The sequence below is a fragment of the Lemur catta genome, chromosome 4 (genome assembly GCF_020740605.2).
Source record: "Lemur catta isolate mLemCat1 chromosome 4, mLemCat1.pri, whole genome shotgun sequence".
NCBI lineage: Eukaryota > Metazoa > Chordata > Mammalia > Primates > Lemuridae > Lemur > Lemur catta.
Window position 1 is genome coordinate 46,758,775 of NC_059131.1, and position 22,890 is coordinate 46,781,664.

The 22,890-nt window shown below is 36.7% G+C and overlaps 1 protein-coding gene across 1 annotated transcript in view; it reads left to right on the plus strand.

The window, feature by feature from the left end:
• Positions 1-2,302: 2,302 nt before the first annotated feature.
• REL (REL proto-oncogene, NF-kB subunit) overlaps positions 2,303-22,890 on the plus strand; it is a 35,355-nt gene continuing 14,767 nt past the window's right edge. The window contains exons 1-4 of the mRNA XM_045549669.1: positions 2,303-2,667; positions 11,244-11,386; positions 13,820-13,968; positions 18,458-18,549. Of these exons, the coding sequence (XP_045405625.1) occupies positions 2,658-2,667; positions 11,244-11,386; positions 13,820-13,968; positions 18,458-18,549 (394 nt within the window). The 5' untranslated portion in view covers positions 2,303-2,657. The remainder of the gene's footprint in view (positions 2,668-11,243; positions 11,387-13,819; positions 13,969-18,457; positions 18,550-22,890) is intronic.

Genomic DNA, 22,890 nt, shown 5'->3' on the forward strand with positions numbered 1-22,890 from the left:
GACAGGTTTTTTTTTTTTTTTTTTTGGAGACAGTCTCACTTTGTCACCTGGGCTAGAGTGCCATTGGTGTCACTGTATCTCACAGCAACCTCAAACTCCTGGGCTCAAGTGATTCTCCTGCCTCAACCTCCCAAGTACCTGGGACCACAGGTGTGTGCCACCACGCCGGGCTAATTTTCTCTATTTTTAGTCACTCGGTTAATTTTTTTTTCTATTATTTTTAGTAGAGACAAGGTCTTGATCTTGCGCAGGCTCGTCTCAAACTCCTGAGCTCAAGCAATCCTCCCGCCTCAGCCTCCCAAAGTGCTAGGATTACAGGCGTGAGCCACCATGCCTGGCTTAGTGGGGAGATTTACATGAGTCTTTGAAAAATAAAAAACTAATTAGTTCAAAATTCTGTAGTTGCACTAAATCTCTTAAGATGCAGCTTGTGATTTCATAAATTGGAGTGATTTTAAGACTAGTCTGGGGTTCTGCAACTGGGGCTGCTTCTGTTAGGTCCAGAAGTCCTCAGTAAATAAACATTTACTCCCTATTAAGTTCAAGGAGCACCTGAAACCAATCTGTTTTTGGCGGTGTCACAAAAACAAACAGGTGCTAAATATTTCCTATTCCTATTTGTTCCTTATTCTCCTAATGGATTCTTAATCATCTGTGCTCAGTTCACCTTTACAGCTCTGACATTTAGGACTGTAGGGTAAATACAAATCTAAAAAAAATTAAAATGGAAAATTTTCCAGGTGCCACAAAAGACAAAGAACATTACTCCTTTTCATTTAACAATAGCCTTAGAAAAACTGACATTGTAAATGCTTTCTCTTTTTGAAATGTATGTGTACCTTTTAAAAAGCTAAATAAGCCTCTTGCCAGTTTTGCACCCTGAAAAGGTCTTTCTTGAGAGCCTAGGAGCCATCTCTTTGAAATGTGAACATCAAGGAGGATGGTGCCCCATCTCCCAGTCTCTATGTTTAAGCCTTGGCTCTTGGCTCCAAGATGTAACTTCCCATTATTTTTCCTTTAGATAAAGACAATTAACAGGTATGTAATGCCTGGTTATATGAAAGGGTGAGATTTCTTTTTTGTTTTTGCAATCTCTTTAGAGGATTGCCTGTGATGTACATCACAGTATGGTTTAATGCATATCCAATAATAAAACTTTCATTATCTTGTACATTGTGCATTTTGCGGAAAGGATATTTTGGGGTTGGCAGGATATTTTATTTTTTAATCATCTCTTCAACTGGCTCTCCAGTAAGGAACACTTGTATGGCAGTCTGATTCCCGATTCCCCCTCCATACTTAGTTTATGCAGTAAGGGATAGAGGAAAAGAGCACAGTTTGGCATCAGACAACCCCTGGGTTTAAACCGTGCTTTTTCTTTTTACCAGCATTCTGAAGTTCTGTATGTACAAGTTACTTAACTTCTCCGAACCTCAATTACTCCACCTACAAAATGATAATAATACGTCACAGATGAAGTAAAATAACTATCTGACACATAGCAGGTGCTAAGCAAATGAAGGAAATAAAACTATACTAGAGCCTTTAACGCACTAAACGTTCGTGCGTCCTCCCTTTGCTCTTCCGTATCTGTGAAATCTCAGGACATAGTGTCCACTTCGCTAAACTTGAGCACACTGCGTACTGATAAGGCAACGAACTCGCGGCGTCGACCTTTTGAGTTTAAAAGGCTTTTTAGTAGGTAAAATACGCAGTTAACAGAGCCCTCGCAATTTAGACAGAAAGAGGGAAAATCAGACGGGGGGGGGGTCCCCGTATGCAAATATAGGAATTACAAACGAACACAGGCACAGCCGCTACCGCACTTCCCCCTCCGGGGCTCCAAGGTCCGCCGGCGCGGGGGTGGAGATTTGCATGTGCGAAGTCGGGAAGAGGGGGAACCACCCATCGAAAACCCCGGCAGTTCTCCTGCCCAGCCCGGAGGGTCGGCCCCGCTCGCCGCCCGGCCCGCCCCAACGCGCCCAGCCCTCTCGACGTCAGCACACGCGCCCGCCCGCTCCTGAACTTTAAACCACGCTCGGAAGAACAACCTGGAGGAGGGGGATTTCTCGGGAGCTGGCGGCCTTCACACGCTCCGAGCCGTCCCCTCCCGGCTCCAGCCGAGCCCTGCGCCCCTGAAGACCCCCGGCTCCCTGAGACCCCGCACTCGCGCCCCGCCCGCACCCTACCCACAGCCCGCGGCGACCGCGGGGGCGCACGCGCGGGGGTGGCGCGGGCTGCTGGCCGCGGGTGCGGACGCGCGCGCGCCGCCGCGACGACGCTCCGCCCCCCGCCCCCGGGGGGAAGGCGGCGGCGAGGGGCCTACGTCAGCGGCGGGAAATCCCCCTCCCGCCCCGCTGCCTGCCGGTGCTCCGCCGGCGCCCGGGTCTCGCCCGCTCCGCCCCCTGTCCCTGCCCTGGCTCCCGCACCCTGGAAGGGCAGCGCCGGGCGACCCGAAGCGCGAGAATTCAGGGGGTGGGAAGGTGTGAGCCGCAAGCCCAGAGGAGGGCGGGAAGGAGGAGGAGGCCCCGGGGGTGGTCAGGGGGACTGGGGTCCCTCTGGCAGAGGTCCCGCGGTCTCCCGACTGACTGGCTGCGGCCACCTCCGGCCCGGACGCTCGGAGCTGCTGCCTGCGGGACGGCGCGGTGAGCGGAGCCATGGCCTCCGGTGAGTGTTCCCGGCGCGGCGTCGAGGACTGAGGCGCGCGGGCCGGGCCGGCACCGCGGGGAAGGGGCGCTTTTGAGGGTCTCGCTGCTCTGACTTTTGGCGGCTCACTGTTGGCTGTGGCGCATGCTTGTCTTTGAAATCGCCGCATCTGGCAAATTGTCAGCTTTTTAAAAAGTTACCTGCTTCAGGGTTTGCGTGCGAAATCAAAGCCACTCTGTAATTTGATCCTATCATAATAGCCGGAACCTTAGAAATTCCCAACGACTTGATTTTAGGATTAGGGAAGTAATAATCTAAATAAAGGAGGATGAGGACCTCTCATATTTAAAAAGTGATTTATATTGAAATGGTGGGTTTATGTTTTAGAAAAAGAATGAGGAACCTTCAGACCTCGGACGAGCTCTACCCTTTTTTAGTTTAATTTCATCAAGTGCCAAGAGGTGATCGCTCTTGTGCTGACAGTTGTACGAAATGTGGCACGGCTTTAAAAGTCATCAGTGGTATTTTAACAGATCTTAAGTGGAACTGTTGCTTCAACGAAGTGGGTAGCTTTTACAGTGAAATAAAAATAAAGCACAAACTTTCTAGTTGACGGAATAGAGACGTCGATTTTTTTTCGGCGAGGAAAGAGGATTTTTAGAATATCCGTGCCTTAAAATAGTGGGTAGAAATGAAGACAACTTTATCACTTATGCAGATACTTATTTTCTGTTAATAAATGCTCAGATCTCTTGCTTTGGGAGAAATAAATTGTTAAGAAACAGCTTACAGGGGGAGGTAGAGAGTCCCATGTACACAGCCATGGTTTAGGGCTGCCTGTAGCCTCGGCGGGTAAGTCAAGTAGACTGGGTTCCAGCTGGACCTTAACCAGGATTTGGCGAGGTGGATGCCGGGCGCTTTCCAGGCAGAGGGAGCAGCGCGAGCAAAGGCGGGGAGGGCTAAGAGTGTATGTTAAATGCTGTACTAGGAGGTGAAGCGGGGAGTTTGCTTATTCTTGACCCGCATCCTCCCCGCTGCCCGGTTCAGTGACGCTTGGTTGAAGGCTGGTATCTAGTAGGGAAGAGGAAGTAGAAGACATAAAGAACCTCTTTAAAGGGTTGAACAGAACAATGCCATAGCTACTGCTGTAGGCTGGAAAGGAAATTGGGGTGTTTCACATGACATTTGATTTCAGTTTGTCTGTGGTTTTCATGTGAGAATACAAGTGTAGTTTAAAATATTTCAACTTTCCCTTTACCCACTTAAGTGACCCCAAACTTTCAGATAATCTTGTAAATTTATAAATTCAAAGCATATTTAGATAAAAAGTACAAAGATGACTTCAGATATTAATATTTGTCTAATTTATTGGTTATCAGAAGGAGATTTTGTATGAAAGTAGTGAAGAATGGCTGGCATTATAAGTAAAAAAGGATCAACCTCTTAGTTATTTATTTACTTTTTCAAGTTACCAGACACCATTAAGAGCTCTTGGCCATTTAATCAAACTTTATTAATAGAGTGCATGAATGTAATACTTATGGTTTTTTTCAAAAAAGAGAGACAACTAACCATTTCTATTCAGAGTATTGTAAGATCTACATGATTTTAAAATGTGATGCAATTTAAACTTGTTTAATGACACTGTATTTTGTGCTCTTGTTAAGACCAAGGATTCCCTAAATAAAAGGGGAAAAAGTTTAAAGGAATGGAAAGTTTAAAGGTTTGGAGTTGTAGGGTGATTATCTTTTGGTTTTTGTTTTGGGTCTTTTCTGAAGAGTTGCATTAACATAGGACTATTTAAAATGTAACACGTTGTTTAAATTATAATTCAGTAGTTTGAAAACTGCTAGGCAGTTTTCCATGTGTACCTTCCTTAATCAGTTATAAAGACCTTAAAAGATTCACTAAAGAAGTTATAAATAAATTCCCAGTCTGTTTTGCAACAGTAATTTAACCGGAGTGAACAAAAACGTTGCTTGATTAGTTTATCATTGTCTAGATTGTAGTAAAGTAGTATTAAAACCTCAAAAAGTATTTTTATTGATTACCAAGCATTTAAGACCGTTTTTTTTCATTTCTCACCGGATGTTGTATGTAAATAGGTATGTGTAGTTAAATATGTGATCGCTAGAATGTAAGAGTAACATAGATCATAATCTTATAAGCAAAATTATGTAAGTGCCATGAGTAGTTGGGACTTTATATTTTGTTTAGGTAAATTGTCAGATTAATAATTTAGGATTTCACAGTTTGTATCAAGCTGTTTTTCATTACCTTTTTAAAAAAATTACACCTTGATTTCAGTCTTTTGACATGAATAATTAGAATAGGCATAGTGAAGAAAAATGTTCCCAAATTTGTCTAAGGTATGCATAGTTAGCCAATCATTACTCTTGTATATTTATGATTCTATTTTGTTTAATATAAGTAAAATAAAGTATTTTATGTCTGAATTTAAAGCTGCTTATTGATTCAGTAAAAAGAGCAAAATGTCCTGTGTGGCACATAACTCTGTTTACTAGTAACTAGTGCTGTCTTTGGTAAAATATGTTTTAAAATTTAGATAATTTATTTTTATTCACATTTTTCTTTAATATGGTTCTGCTATGTCACATAATCAGAAGTACACAAAGAAATTGCTTTTGTAAACTGCATTACTTACCAGCTTTTTCTAGTGTGAATTTCAAGAGAACTTTTCTTTTCTCTTGAGTAAGGGGGAAAAGTGATGTAAGTATAATGCAACTTAATCTTTAATAACAGCTGGAAGTTAGGAATGGAGAGCTAAAGAAAACAACTTTTTTTAAGTAAAAGACTGCACACACAAATATGAATGCTGTTTTAGAAATGCAACACATGAAAAAGTGGAGAGAGCAGTGGTATAAAAGAGTTAAGGTGATACATGGTAGACAGTGTAAAGGAAATAGTGAATATAATGACTAAGGAGTCAGATAACGAATCGTAATTAGGAACTTATGAGGTATGTGCAGTATCTTTCTCAAATACAATTTAAGGGACTCAGAATTTCCTTTTGTTCTTTCTCTCATCTGTGTTCTCTGCAGATGATTATGATTGTAGGCACATGAGCCAAATATTGCACGGGATATATGTATACTAAAAAAATTATGTGAAATTCATATTTATCTGGGCCTCCCAGATTTTTATTTTTAAATCTGGCAGTCTTAATCAACAGAGGTGATTTGGTCCTGCCATCTGTTTTTAATTTAAATATCTGTGTAATCTAGGGAGGATTTAAAATTTTCTCTACTTTTTCACCCTGGCAGGTAAAAAAGTTTTTTCAAGACTTAATTTTTTTCCTCCATGGTAGTGGAATGCCTATTGACAAAATCTTTTACATTTTTAAATTTACCTTGTGGTGCATACATCAGTTGAATACTTGTCTGAAAATTCTCTTACTTGGATTCATAACGCCCACTTGAAAGTCAACCTGATATATTGAAATAAACCTCAACTTTAGTCCATGATAGACCTGGTTTGAGGAAAAAAGAATGGATCTTACTTTCTTTTTCTCCAAGTTAAGTAGAGGTGATATTTGGAAAAGTATATATTGTTAGATTTATTTGCTTCTTTGGGTCTCTGGCAGTCTGTTACCCAGGATCTCTGTGAGAGATGCATTCTAGTCAGCTCTTCTCAACTGTGGCGTGTGCTGTATTGCAAGAACTATGTTACTGACAATAGTTAAAAATATTTGTTTTGCACATGATTTACTTTTTAAATAAATTAAAGCAATTGAAGGCTATCCCTATAATGTCTTTTTCCCTTGCTTGCACTTAAACAAGCTTTTTTGAGTAGGAGAGAAAAAGTAATTACAAGTAGCCAGAATTGCTTTGTCTAGTTTATCCATGACCCAGTCCATACTTGTAATTGAATTTTTGGATTACTCCTCTGGATATGCACATTGTTGTTTCCACTTCTTTATGTTTTAGGGCAGTGGTTCTTAATTAGGAGTGTATTAGAATTGCTTGGAAGGCTTTTTCAGAAACATCTGTCTGGGCTTTATCCTTGACAATTTCTATTTCTCTTCAGGTCTCAGGTGGAGTCAGGGCATGTATGTTTTGAAAAAGCTACCTAGGTGATTCTGATGTACACCCCTAGTATGAACTCTGTTCTAGAGATTTCATTGGATCTAAATTCTCACGTGGCTATCCCAAGATGCATTATCTTCTTAAAATAGGTTACATTTATTTTAGATTGGAGGTTATTCGTTCTATCAGTTATTGTGACTTTACCTCCAGTTGCTTTCATGCTTTCTGTTTTTCAAATTTGGTCATATTAGCTAATATCATTCATAATTTCATTTTCTTATAACTTCATATAATTTTGAACTTTAATCATATGTAAAATGGAATAATAATTTCTGTTTGGTTTTTTTATGGGGCTTAAAGTTAAGAGGATCAAATGAGAAATGTAAATAAAGTTGCTTTAAAATGATTACAGTAATTAAAAATTTTCACTATACACTTTATGCTGGTTCCTAATTCTAGAAATAAGATTTTAGTTATTAATGTATCTATTTCTGACCATTTCTGATCCATTCCTTTTATTTCCATGTAATTTGTTCTTTTAACCTTAAAAACCCATACTTTATTAGATAGTCACTATGTTTTAAAATAGCACTCTTTTTTGCCTGAGTGCAAATAAAAACATAAATCTATCTTGCAGATATTTTTGGCTGTATTTCAAATGTTATTCTAATCTGTATTAGCATTTTATAATATTGTTCAAAAATATAGGAGTCAATCCCAACTTGTATATTATTGGTTAAAGAAAAATACAGTAATCAACTTGTTTAGAATGATTTTGAAGACATTTCAATGCTTTTCAAAACTGTAGTGATTTGTGGTAATCTTAGTTAACAGTACTTATTTTCTCTACAGTTCCCTGATTTATATTTTACCCTCTTCCACTTCATAGATGACATTTCAGCACTTTTTATCTTCAGGAAGAATGGCACTATAAAACACCGTACTGGGGAAGGAAGTAACTGGTGCCTTATACTGATACATGATATAAGTGATTTATAGCTGAGAAGTTTTTTAAAATCATAAATGCAGATAACCAGAGTGTGAATGGGTATGAGGAAGTATAAAGGTATAGCAATTCTAGTACCTACAAGGCACTATTTATTTTCTTAGTAGTGGAATCAAATAAAGAAAATCTGATTAATCATTAATATAGTTCTTTAATTTTGAATACCTTGCATAAACAAAAGATCTTAAGATTTTTAATCATTCATTCAACAAATATTGATTGAATATCTATGTAGAAGGCACAGATGGGTAAGACACAATTTCTGCCTTTAAGTAGCTTGAATAAATAAAACAAGTAGCTTTATTTTAAGAAGAAAAAAGACAGTGAGTCTTCCCCAAATTATGGTTATTTATAATAATTGCTAGAAACAAAATATTATAGGTAGTTTACAGGAGGAGGGAGATTATTTCCAATGAGGGGAATGTAGAAATTACAGTACACTCTATTACTTAGTTGTTAGTGAGACTTTTTACCAATTAAGAGCTTCTGCAATAGGAAGAATAAATTTCAAGGGTTTTTAAGTCCTTGATACTATGTGCTAATATATACATTATTTTTACTATTTAAAAATCTTTTTATAATATTTAATCTTAAACAACTACCCTTCTGTTCTTTTGTTTTTTTCTGACTTTTTCATAAATATACTGTGTAGTTAAAAGAAGTGTCATGTAACCAATGAAATATTTGAATGTTCACTTTGAATGCTTACTACGAGCCTAGCATTTTTATTCCCACATCTCACCCCCCAAGTGGTAAAGTTAACCACTTAGCATTAATGATGTCATTCTGTATCAATTTCCCACCAAGACACCTTTAAATAAGTAGTGGGCAGGGATTTATTTGACCTTTAGTTCAACCACACAAATTATTTAAGATGTCACTTAAAAAATACTGTTGATTTTTAACAGCTATTAAGAGGCCAATGTACTTTTTTGTACATATTCCTACAAGCATATATAAGGATGTGAAATATTTGAAATTGAAATGTGAATTTGAAATATACAAGGATATAGAAATTGTGAAATACTCATCTGTGTGCCTTATGTTTTTCAGTAAAATTGAAATCAGTACTATGAACTTGATTGGGTTAAAGCCAGTTTTCCCTGGCTCTTGGCTGTTGAATAAGGAAATAGGTAGTAGATTCAAACATAAGGAGTCTGAACCAAACAGAATAAAATTAAACGTAACAGTAATACTTTATTCAGTAACCCAGAGTAGAAACCATGGAGATATCAATGATTCTTTAATTTCTGAGCCATCAGTGATTCTTTAATTTCTCTTAACCCTAATGTTCAGGCACCAAGTACTGTCAATTTTATCTTTTAAATCATCCTTCATTCCCATCATCACCTCCATGTTTCAGATAAACCCTCATCATTGCCCAGATTATTACAGTAGTATGTAAACTGATCACCTTGCTTTCCCTTTTCTCTTCAATCTGTTTACTTCGACCAGAATTTTTGCTCAAAAATGCCAGTCTGATCATGTGATTTCCCTGCATGAAAACATTCATTGATTTCATCACACATAACAACGAAATCCACATGGCTGAGCATGCTTTGATTTTTTGGTTCTCTAAGAGTGGAAGTGTATTTGATTAACATTGATGATTCTTAAATAAACGTTTCTGTGGACACACTGTTCCATTTTTCCCTAGAATACCTACCTCTCTTCCTTCTTCCTCATCTCTCTCCCCATTCTTTTGCTTCATTAATTCTTTTTCCTGCCTCTGACACAGGCCTTCCTAACTCTTTTGCTTTTATCATTTTCTGCAGAATTTTGTTAGTGCTTTCCTCCCTTCTGTAGTCTGATAATTTGTGTTGTTTGTCTCACTGTTCTGTGAGATCCTCTAGAATAGCAGTTGTGATGCCATCGTGGTATCACTAAAATCATTGTTTTCAAGAAAGCATCTGAAATAATAATAGATACCATTTATTATCTGTAGGTGTGACACTTGGTAAGAATTTAACACTTGTAATCTCTAATCCTCACAGCAACCCTGTGAGGTAGGTGCCCCTTTTAACAGAGGAGGAGACTAAGAGATTTTGTTTATAATAGAGAGAGAAAGAGGAAGAGAGACAGACGGACATGGGGTCTTGGTATGTTGCCCAGGCTGATCTTGAACTCCTGGCCTCAAATGATCTTCCCACCTTGGCCTCCCAAAGTGCTAGGATTTCAGGTGTGAGCCACTGCGTCTGGCCTAAGAGATTTTAATAACATTTCCACAGTTTTACTGTTAAAAGTGACTGAGTGGGATTCCAACAGCTTCTTTCCCATACTGCTCTGATAAGATCCCCTGTGTTACCCTTTCTGAATATTGCTTACATTCTAACAGGATAAGCCTTAGTTAGTGAAATAGATATATAATTGTGGGAATTTAGAAATCACTAGACTGATTGAGGGAGGCTTTTTTTTTTAATGGAATACATCTTTACACCCCTAAAATGAAAACACATTGTTAACTGCCTTACTTGTAAGTGTAGTTGAGTGTCTTTATTGAACTTTTGTTTCTATGATTTGGATAATAAAAGAGGGTAAAGATACATATGGTTTAAACAGTTTTATTGACATATAATTAATGTACAACAAATTGTACATGTTTAAAGTATGCAATTTGATAAGTTTTGACATATGTATACAACCTTGGAATTATCACCATAGTCAAGATCATTAACATATCTATCATCCCCCAGACTTTCCCATCCACCCCATACCACTATTCTTCAGCAACCAGAAATGCTTTCTTTCATGATAGATTAGTTTATACATTTTGGAGTGTCATGTAAATGGAATCATACAGTATATGTTCTTTTGGTCTGACATCTTTCATTTAAGCATAATAATTTTGAGAGTAATGTGTGTTGTTATGTGTATCAGTAGTTCATTCTGAGGGTGCATATCTTGAATTATGTTAACGGAAAGTAAATAATCATTTTTTTCCCCTGTTGTGTCTTACACTTTAGAAAAGGTTTACATGGGACTGATTGAAAATACTGTTGAGCCTGATGTCCCTTCTGGGGCTTGTTTTGATATACTGTGTATGTCTTTTAATAATCTAAATGCGTTTTTATTTTCAGTGAGTAGTCTTTTTCATCCACTATTTAGAGTCTAATGTAAACTCAAGCAGTTAAATACATTTTACTCACTTTGGGGGCACAGTATTGTATTTGCAAATACTTCTTCACCCTTCTGGGGAAATCTTGAGGGAAACCCTTCTACTTGGTCTCATGTGGGAAGGAGATGTCTCTGAAGTGGTTATGACAGAACTTCATACTAGCATTAGCTATAGACATTAAGCTATAAAGTGCTAACTATCAATATGATTTAAATGATTTCTGTTAACACCACATAGGAACTCAATTTGAATGGGAAAAATAGGTGTTTCTCCCACCCAATCTCCAAGGTGACATTTCAACCTTGTTATTTAATGTTGGGAGGAAAAACCTTTATTTTAGTAAGCTGTTATGAAAAAGCAAAATCGTTAAAATCCATTATTATTGCTGTACTAATCTCACTGCCTCCTCCCTTTTTAAAAATTTTTTCAGGTGGATATAACCCATATATAGAGATAACTGAGCAACCCAGGCAGAGGGGAATGCGTTTTAGATACAAATGTGAAGGGCGATCAGCAGGCAGCATTCCAGGGGAGCACAGCACAGACAACAGCCGAACATACCCATCTATCCAGGTAATAGAGCTTTCTCCTGTGGCTGTCTCTCTCTTAGTGGCTCATATTTTAGCTATAGTGATTGTGTTAAAGGACCAGTTTCTTCACATTCGTCTCCCCAGTCTTGTCTTTTTCTTTTCCCCTTTTTTCTTCTTAATTGATCTGTGTTAGATAGATATCTAAGGACATTTCTTAAGTATAATACGGGGTCTTCCACACTGCAGATAGTTATATTATGTTTGTATATTAATCTAAGTAGAGTGATTCAACAGTGCTTAGTGTACACTGGCAGCTTTTGGGTTATGTTCCCTGTCTTGGAACACAAAGCTAATGAGGAAAAAGCATTCTCTTCTTGTAGAAGTGAGTGATATTATTCTGTAGATTAAAGGTTTGAGAACTCAGAATTCTTCCTGTAATCCCTTGGCTAATCTAGGAGCTATGGAAAAGGAGAAGAACATTTTTTTTTCTTTTTCCTTACCTTTATTTCCTGTCTCTTATACTCTGGGTCATTGATTTGAAATATTATCACATTTCAAATCTGGTTTTTTCATATTAGGATAAATTTTGAAAAGTTTATGATAAAAAATGACTTCGATAAATATACTGTATAGTTATAAGATATACTATTATATTTTTATTTATAAACTATTTTTCATTTGACTTTTAATGAATGTTTTTATGCTTTAAATGCCAATTACAGATGGGGTACTGTGGCTCACACCTATAATTCTAGCACTCTGGGAGGCTGAGGTGGGAGGATTGTTTGAGCTCAGGAGTTTGAGGTTGTAGTGAGCTATGATGATGCCACGACACTCATTTTTTTTTGGCAAAAAAAATGCCAATTACAAATATTAATGGCAAAGTGGATTTTGAAAAGTATTACTTAATCTTTTATCAACAGATCTTAATTCGCTGTTTTATAAATAGATTTTTTTTTTTTTTTTTGAGACAGAGTCTCACTCTGTTGCCCTGGTTAGAGTGCCATGGTGTCAGCCTTGCTCACAGCAACTTCAATCTCCTGGGCTCAAGCAATCCTTCTGCCTCAGCCTCCCAAGTAGCTAAGACTACAGGCATGTGCCACCATGCCCAGTTCATTTTTTCTCTATATATTTTTAGTTGTCCAGCTAATTTCTTTCTATTTTTAGTAGAGACGGGGTCTCGCTCTTGCTCAAGCTGGTCATGAATACCTGACCTTGAGCGATCCTCCTGCCTCGGCCTCCCAGAGTGCTAGGATTACAGGTGTGAGCCACCATGCCCGGCCTAAGTAGATTATTTACAGAGTTTTATTCTGTGGAGATGAAAGGGAATCATTAAATTATAGAATAACCCAATGGCAAAATTATGTATTGAATTCCAAATTCCTGTTTTTAATCACATTTTTGGCAGCAAAATATGGATTTGAGTTATCAAAGTCCTTTTATTTAAATGTTAAATTGAGTGAGATACTAATAAAAAATAAATAAGGAAATACTATCCTTCCAATTTTTTGAGTGATTTTTAACTCTTCTTCATAGCTCAACTTATTCCATGCATCAATAAAATACTTCTAAGATCTGTAATCCTTACCATTCCAAAGGTCCTGAACACTTTATAGCTTGAGTTCTATACCAGCCTATCTTGTAATCCTGAGTGAGTACCTTCTCTTTCATCCAGAAAGGCAATAAATACTTCCTGGTTACTGTTCAAATTATGTTTAAATTCAAAATTATGGATTTTCGTGCCTTCTACCTGGTAAGCCACCCATTCTCACTTAACTACCTTGCTCCCTTGTAGTATGCTGGCTTTTATATTCTCTGCTTTGTTCTTGCAGCTTTCAAACTAAACATTACTTCCTCATCTCAGAGTGTCCTCCTTTCTCTCCCATGCTAAACTCTCCTTTTTACTCTCAGTGTTCTAGATGTCCTTTGTGTGTGACATTTAATCTTGTTAAACTCAACATGATTTATTGCCTATGTACAGTGAATACTTGGGACATGCTTGCTGGTTAACATAAACACAGATATTTTTGTGAAATGAAATGTCGCATACTAAGTAAAATGATCTTATTTGTGTGCTGTCATTTTTCAGTATGGCTTAAATATATATTCAAAGCATATTTATGGTATGACAGTGCCTGAAGAGCAGCATGGCATTCAGTGACTTAACATCTAAGTATTTCTTCATGTTCTGTGATAAAATTTGGGTATAATTTTACTTGTTTTAAAAGGAAAGTAAGCACAGTCAGATGATATGACCAGTTGAAAGCAGAGCAGAAAATAATGTCAAGGAACTGAGAGGTAAATTCTTCTCTACTGGTATCCTCTGGAAAGTTCCATCTAAACTGCAGCTGCTGGTCAGTTGGACTTTATTTAGCCACTGCTAATTACATTATATAAATTGAACTCATTTAATAATAGATCAGTTCATAATTGATTGTATTTATTGATCATAAATTTAATTTCCCCATTTTTTCAGATTATGAACTATTATGGAAAAGGAAAAGTGAGAATTACATTAGTAACAAAGAATGACCCATATAAACCTCATCCTCATGACTTAGTTGGAAAAGACTGCAGAGATGGCTACTATGAAGCAGAATTTGTACAAGAACGCAGACCTTTGTTGTAAGTACACTGTCACAGATATCTTCAGAGATAGAATAAGCATAGGATGCTCTGTTTCCTATTTATGACCATCTCTTACTTTTTAGCAGAATAAAATTGTGTACATTTAAATTTTCTTACTATTTGCATTAGAACTACCCTTTCATTCTTAGTAGACACAGCTTATGATGGTAAGCAGGAATATTTCTTTATCGTTACTAAAAGTAAACATAAATTTATTTTATGCTGTGATTTTCTTAGTGTGAACAATTTATAAAATAAATTTTTACTCTATCTTTTCATTTATAGTTAACTTAGAAGTTGCTAGATGTGAGAAATCAACTGGAAAACTCTAGAATTATTGTTTTGAGAGAAGCAGGTTATAAAATTAACATATAACAATAGTTCTAGGATAAAGAAAATTATGTAATGCTTCATGTTAGTGAGGTTACCAGAAGATGTGCCCATTTCATCATGTTAGTGAGAGTATAAATTAATAAAATCTTTCTGGTAGGCAGTTAACAATTACATAGCAAAAGCCTGAAAAATATAAATGCCTCTTGAGCCAGCAATTCCACTTTTAGGAATTTATCCTCAGGAAATAATTAAACATGTTCAGACATTTAGCTGTAAGGCTGTTTATTGCAGCTCTGTGTGAAATGGCAGAAAGTGAGAAGCACTCCAAATAGTAAACATAGGGAAATAGTTAAATAAATTGGTACATCCATGCAATGTACTGCTGTATTGCCTTAAAAATAACATTCCAGATATGTCTACTGGTATGAAAAGATATTCACAATGTGTTAGATAAATGAAGTAAGTCTTATTTATTTGAAGAGAATATGTGAAGAATAATCTTATTTTTGTTTAAAATAAATTTATGTGTGTACATGGTAGTATATATACTAAGACATTAGTAGTAGTTGTCTCTAGATGGGTAGGATTGTGGGGTTTTATGTTTTCCTTTTCACATATTTATTTTATAATTCATTTTTGCAATAAACGTGCTGCTTTTGAGGAAAAATTAAACTAATTGCAACAGAAAAAGGTTAGTAGTCTCCTTATATATTGGTAATAAACATTCAGAAAAAATTCTTTAAAAATGTTCCTCTTACAATAACAACCAAAATATAAAATATCTAGTAATACACATTTGGCAAATATTTTCTGTCTATATCACTTGATCTCCCAACAGCATTTTACACTGTTGACCACTCCTTACTTGAAACATTCTCATTCCTTGGTTTCTGTGAGAACAAACTTCTGTTTTACTTCCTACTTTTCTGGCTGTTCCTTCTTTATTATTAATAGTTAATGGGCAATTTAATTTTGGGACAACCTCAATTATTATCCCAATAATGCCCTTTATATTTGTTCTGCCTCTCCCCCCAATCTAGGATGCCATTAAGGATCACACATTATATTTAGTATTATAATTAACATGAATAACCTGAGTAATATTTTCATGTTAACATGAAAAATTCAGAGCAAGAAATTTACAAGGTGATACTGTATCATTCTGAAAATATTCCTTCAGGAGACATGTGATATCAGTTTTTTCCATTCTGGTGATATTAATTGGCATTCTATTATAAAGAAGAACTTTCCTTTCTTCCCCTTTTCCATTTAAAAAGTATCACTGTAAACTCATGGATTCTTACATTTAATGTATTATAGTCCATTACTGGCATTATTTTGATTTTCAAATTAACCCAAATTTTACCAATGCCACTCCCTTCAGACTGTCACCTGTGTGCTTCTGATATGTCCTCTTCTTTCTTTGAGTATTTTTTACTTTCTGACACAACAAAGTGTTCAAGACTTGTAGTTTTCTTGCCCTGGGCCTGAGGTTGTCAGTTTTTTCCAAGGATCCTTACTTCCTTTCAGTGGAAAATGGTGTTTAATCTCATTGTCTTCTTGACATAGTCTCTTAAACGTCTCAGAAGCACCTCAAATAGAGTATGTCCAAAACCATGATCTTACCATGATCATATACCTCTTTCCCCTCAAAATTGGTCTTCTTTCAATGTGCCTTGTCTTATTAGTTGCTATAAAAGCCCCATAGGTGTCATCCTTGACACTTGTCACCCAGGCATACACATTGAATCTTTTAACAGGTACCCCCTGAATTGCTGGTGAAACTACCCATTTCATTCAGTGAAATCCATCACCACCACACTACTACTATAGTCTACATTTGGGCTGCTGGAATAGCCTCCTGGCTGATCTTCTTGCATTAACACTTCTTTACCTCTTCCGCTCAATCTTCCTCTGCTTTAGCCACAGTGACCTTTTAAAATACAAATTGTCACCTCCCTACTTAAAACACTTAAGTGGATTTATGTGTCTCTTAGAGTAAGAACAGCATTCCTTCTAAGCCCTATAAGGCCCACATGGCCCACCTGTATTTCTAGCCTTCTGTTACACTGTGCTTCCCTTGATGTCTACACTCCAGTCACAAAAGCCTGCCTTTAGTTTCCTCTGCTCACAGTACTCTTCTGTAGGGGCCTTTGCATATTCTGTTTCTTTTGCCTGGAAGTCTCTTTCCTCTCTATTCATATTAAGTATCACTTCCTACAGAAAGCCCACCTGCCCTCTCTGAATTGATCAACTCTCTTCCATCATAGGCTCCCATTACTTCATATATATCTCCTTCATAAAACTTGTATGATTTCAGTTTAGCATTTGTGTATGTGTGATTATTTAATATCTGTCTGCTTCACCATTCCAGTGGTTAGCAAACTTTTCCTGTAAAAGGCTAGATAAGTAAATATTTTAGGTTTTGTAGGCCATATGGTTTCTGTTGCTCAACCCTGCTGTTGTAGCATGAAGGCAGCCATAGACAATTTGTAAACAAATCATTTTGGCTATGTTCCAATAATATTTTCTTTACAAAAACAGGCAGCATGCTGGATTTTGGTCCATTGGTTATAGTTTGGCAACCCTTGTACTAGACTGTAAGCTCCATGAGGTGAGGGATTGCATATCCCCATTATTTTCCAAAAATTTTTGGTACATAAACTTGTTGAATGACTGAGAATGAATGAATAATTGATTCAAGTAATCTCTGTGATCATTGATTTCCTCATGTCAGAATTTCAAAAACTTCTACAATTCTGACATTCTGTGAATAATTATTCAGATGAAACAAAATCAAGTGGTGTACAAATATATAAAATGAAGAGTTCTTTAAAATCTTTTGGCAAAGAAAAAGAACCAAACTTAGACTCTTTCAAAGCAGTAGAATACTTTTGAGGAAGAAGATTATAGTTGCAGGATTTCAGGAAAGGATTAAGAATTCAAGATTTGTTTTTTAGTTATCGGAGGCAGAGGAAGGAAATGTCAAAGATATTTTAGGTGCTAACAAAATCACAAGTGTGATGACTGTGAAGAGCATGAACATGAGACAGCGTAAGCATGGAGAGGCAAACAAAGCAGCCTCTGGTTGCAAGTGCCATGTGAAGTTTGAACAAATAGTAATGTTATGATGATTGAGTTTTGCTTCCTTATTCACACCCACCCAGCTTTACTGATGTCATGGTTTTTCCATGTGGGAACAAGTATGACTGGTGGTGGTGGGGGAGTTCCCCCCACCATCATCTATACTACAGAGATGCAAATTAGTAATATTTGTAGCTATTGAGAACTTTTCTATAAATGACATTTTGAAACTTGTTAAATATTGTTAGTATTAAACCTCTTTCTAATAAAAAAATATTTCAGTATTTTTTAATTATGAATATTATCATATGATATGGCACAAAACATATTCCACTGCTGTTAGCAGTGAAATTAGGGCTCAAAAATCAAATCTCTGTGAAGCTAGGTAGGCAGCCTAAATGAGTGGAGTGGATCAAGTGTAGGAGGATTAGCAGGCACCGTAGCAAACTGGAGAGCCCTGCATAAATGGGGCTGCAGGTGCTCAGCCCCAGCCAGTTTGTCTGCCAACCTGGTGTTGCCAGACCTTTAAAACATTCAAGAGAAGCCAGAAATCCAGATGTTCATATGCAGTTACCTGATTTTTAAGTGTTGATAACCTCTGTAGATTTTTTTTTTTAAATGTGGGCAACACTCTTACCGGCTCAGCAAAACATACCTGTGGGCTTCAACCTGTGGACATTGTTTTATGGCTTTTGGTTTACATCATCAAACATCCAGATTTCATTGATTTGATTATGAGTTTGGGAGGTGAATTTTAGCTTTTTGGTGTTGCTTTCCTGTTACTCTTTATCTACTTTGGTATATTTGACATAGGCATATTAGGAAGATGTAATTGTAAAATACTGTATGTGAAAATGATGTAGTATATACTATTTTTCTTTTAACAGTTCTCTTAGAAATATAATCCCATTTTTTTACCCTCTCAGATTTATCATAGCAACTGGAAGTGCATTCATTTTTTAGTATCTCCTTCTGACAGCATGATGACTTTTCAGTGTTGAATATATTCTGTACTATTCCTTGTGGTTAAGTATAATGCAGTTTTGAAAGTTCTGTTTTTTCCTTCTAGTTTTCAAAATTTGGGTATTCGATGTGTAAAGAAAAAAGAAGTAAAAGAAGCTATTATTTCAAGAATAAAGGCAGGAATCAATCCTTTTAATGGTAAGTTTGATATAATTGTTTCTATTATTTGGATATTGACTTACTGTGTGATTTCTATTTATATCTTGAACTTGTGTTTTAAAAGTTATTTTAAATTCTGTGTTCACTTTTCTACTTGTTGACCTATACTTGTATCTCAGTAATGAAGTATAGCATTTAAAATCTTTCACACCTGTAGAATAAAAAATTTACGCCTACAAGGCTTTCTGGTCTTAGTGGAGAGTGTCATTGTTTTCTATAAAAAGACCTCAAAATGTTCTAATTTCTCACTCAATCCTGTCTGATACTGGAAGCTAAGCAGGATCAGGCCTGGTTAGTACTTGGATGGAAGACTACCTGAGAATACTGATGCTATAGGCTTTTTAAAAAAATCTTCTGATTTCTTTGAATGTGGCCTTCCTTATGCCACTTCCAGCAGACAATATACACTCCCCTTGCTGAATGTTGAATAGGCACTGTGTGTAGCACATTTAACTCAAGGGCATATCCAGTAACAAAACTTAATCCCAATGTGGAAGAAGCATAGAAACAGTAGAAACCACACAAAATATTTCATAGTGTATTTATGTATATGATTAGATAGTTATTATTTAGAGGATTTTATTGGTGATAGCATTTATTAAGCATTTATTATTAAGCATTTATAGTTATTATTTAAATTTATTTTATTAAGCATTTATTATTATTCAGCATTTATATTTTTGGCAGTATCTGGTGTGGCACCTGGTACTTATAAACACTTTATATTATTTAAATAGATAAATGACTAGCAAGCTAAATGCTGGCATCCTGTACTTATAGTAGTCTCCATTCTGCATCTATTTAAATATGTGTATATGAGGAATTGAATGACTAAAATTTTCAAAGAACAGATTTCTTTGTCAGATTTAAGACCTCCTTGTATTGCTGGTTTGTGTTTTTCCTGGGTGTATAAAAACAATTTAAGAGATATGTTGGTAATCAAGGAATATGCTCACAGACAAGTACTGTTTTTCTGAATCATAAGATCTCCATCCCTTTTCTCTAGGTTTTTGTCTTTCATACTACTTAGTATAAAGCTGAAAGCAAAAGTCCTCTGGTTCCCCTGTAGTCTTATTTGCCAGAGAAAACTGCTATTAAGTTTGATGTACATTTTTCTAGAATTTCCTTAATACATGTATAGTCATAGATAAACATACATATTTTTATATAAAGAGAATCATGCTATACTTCCTATTCTACCAGTTTATTTTATTTATTTCTTTTTTTTGAGACAGAGTCTCACTTTGTTGCCTGGGCTTGAGTGCTGTGGTGTCAGCCTAGCTCACAGCAACCTCAAACTCCTGGGCTCAAGCAATCCTCCTGCCTCAGCCTCCGAGTAGCTGGGACTACAGGCACACGCCACCATGCCTGGCTAATTTTTTATATATATTTTTAGTTGTCCAGCTAATTTCTTTCTATTTTTTTAGTAGAGACAGGGTCTCGCTCTTGCTCAGGCTGGTCTTGAACTCCTGAGCTCAAACGATCTGCCCGCCTCGGCCTCCCAGAGTGCTAGGATTACAGGCATGAGCCACCGCGCCCAGCCAGGAATATATCTTAAACTTCTTTGTATGTCAGTACTTACAAATCTATTTTATTTTTTAACAGAATATTCTATTGTTTGGGTAGACTGTCATTTATTTAATCATCCATATTTAGGTTGTTTTAATTTTATTTTAAAAGTTCCATTGAATATACACTTTGAGCCTTTTTTTTTTTTTTTGAGGCAGAGTCTCACTCTGTCACCTTGGCTAGAGTGTGGTGGCATCATCATAGCTCACTGCAACCTCAAACTACTGGACTCAAGCAATCCTCCTGCTTCAGCCTCCCCAGTAGCTGGGACTACAGGCACATACCACCACACCCTGCTAAGTTTTCTATTTTTGTAGAGGCATGGAGTCTTGCTCTTGCTGAGGCTGGTCTCAAACTCTTGACCTCAAGCAATCTTCCCACCTGGGCCTCCCAGAGTGCTAAGATTACAGGCATGAACCACTGTGTCTGGCCCACTTTTAGCTCTTGTGTGATTATTTCCTTAGGATAAATTTTCAGAAGTGGAAAATTTCTGGGTCAAGAGTATGTTCACTTAAAATTTTGATTCATTGCCAAATTAAAATGCCAGGCTTAAATTAAAGAGGCCATCCAAGTCTAGATGCAATATATTAGGTCATTGAATATGAAATGTTTGATTTTGAATCAAAAGTTGAGTTTATTATAACTCAAACAAGAAGCAGTGCAGTTAATTGAAGTATGCGCCTAAACTGTCAACACAGTTTTGCCATCTTAACGGTAGCTTGTTTATGCCAGTAGCGAAGATGCCTGGAGAGCAAGTGGCGACGAAATCACAAAAAGTGTTTTCTACAGATTGTTGAGAATTGGATATTTTTCCTTGCAAGAAGTGGTTCAAAGCCTACAAGAAATGGTTGTGCAAGGTCTGATGAATATGGTGGATTACAGAGAGTTTCCAAGTCCAGCTGCTGTAGTTTGAGCAGTGCTGTTTGTGCGACATATGGTTAAGCATTGTTTTGCAAGAGGATTGGCCTGTCTCTGTTGACCAGTCTCAGCTGCTTAGTCACAAACATCCTCATCATTTCATCCAGTTGGTTGCAGTAGGCATCCACTGTAATGGATTGACCAGGTTTCATGAAGCTGTAGTGGATAATACCAGCACTGGACCACCAAACAGACCCCATTAGCTTTTTTTGATGAATATATGGTTTTGGACTGTATTTCTACACTTCATCTTTATCCAACCATTATGCTGAACACTTGTGATTGTCAAAAAGAATCCATTTTTGATCACACATAACAATATGGTGTACAAATGGTTTGCCTTTATGTCGTGACAACAAAGAAAGGCAAGCTTCGAGATGATTTCTCTTCTGACACTCATTTAATTCATGCAGAACCTATCCATCCAACTTCTTTACCTTGCCGACTTGTTTCAAGTGGTCCAATATTTTTGGAATGGTAACATCAAACCTTGCTGCTAATTCAGGTTGAGATGGATTCGCTTCCATTATAGCTTTCAGCTCATCATTATCCACCTTGCTCTCAGGTCACCCACAAGGTTCATTTTTCAAGATTATAATCACCACAACATAACTTCTCAAAGTTATCAATGTACTGTGTGTTCATTAGCCACATCCTTCCCAAGCACTTCGTTGATATTTCTAGCTGTCTGCACTGCATTGGTCCCATGATGGAACTCATCTTTGAAAATAACACAAAATTTTGACTTATCCATGGTTTCACAAAAATTGCTCTAAAAAAAAAAATGAAAGATAATCACAGCCAAAACGTGTGTTTAAAAGACTGAGGATGTACCTTCACAATAAAAATAAAACAAGAAGTGTCAAAGTGAAATGTCAGAGATATCAACTGTCAAATTTAGTACTTAAGGAAATTGGACGTTTCATACTTAATAACCTAATACAAGAAAGAGATTATGAATACTAGTTCTCATTTATTAAGCACTTCATGTATGTCAGGGAATAAATGTCAAGTGCTTTATGTACACTATTTTATTTAAGCATTGAAACAGCACTGCTTTATAGAAGAGAAAACCAGAGTAACTGTCCTAAGTCATGTGGCAAATATAAGTGGCAGAGCTGGAATTCATACCCAGGTTTTCTGACTGCAGTGGTCAAGGCATTAAAACGGAAGGTGCCATCTACAGAAATTTTTTTTTTTTTTTTGGCAATTCAGAATTAGGCATGATGTTAATAATAAACACTCACATAGCGCTTAAAACAGTACCTGTAGATAGTAAGTGCTTTACATTTTTTACTTCATTTAATGCTTATAACAGCCTATGAGATAGGTACTATTATTATCTCTATTTTATAAATAAGAAAACAGAGGCATAGAAAAGTTAAGTAATTTGCTCAAGGTCCTATAGCTGGTGAGTGGTAAAGCTAGGATTTGAACACTAGCTAGGATTCATCTGTCTCTAAGGTCATGGTCTTGACAGCTGTGCTGGGTTGCCTAGATGAATGTTGATTTGGGGAAGGAACAATCCTTTCAGTTGTTCCTTCACAGTATTAATGCTTTCTGCTTTTTAGTTATTTTTTTAACCTTTGTTCTTTCTCTTGGCTATTTTTTCCCCTTAGAATAATCTTAGAACAGTGCTTTAGCATATTATTGTGATCAAAAACTTGCAATGGCTTTTTATATAGCTTAAAAATGGAATGGCCCCACATTCAATGTCATCCACATACAGTTCCTGCATATCTTTCCTATCTTCTCTTTCGCTGTTCCTCCTCATGAAAAAGTGTTTTGTTCACCCTCCCTGACCATCTCAGTCAAATCCTCTCCATTCTTCTT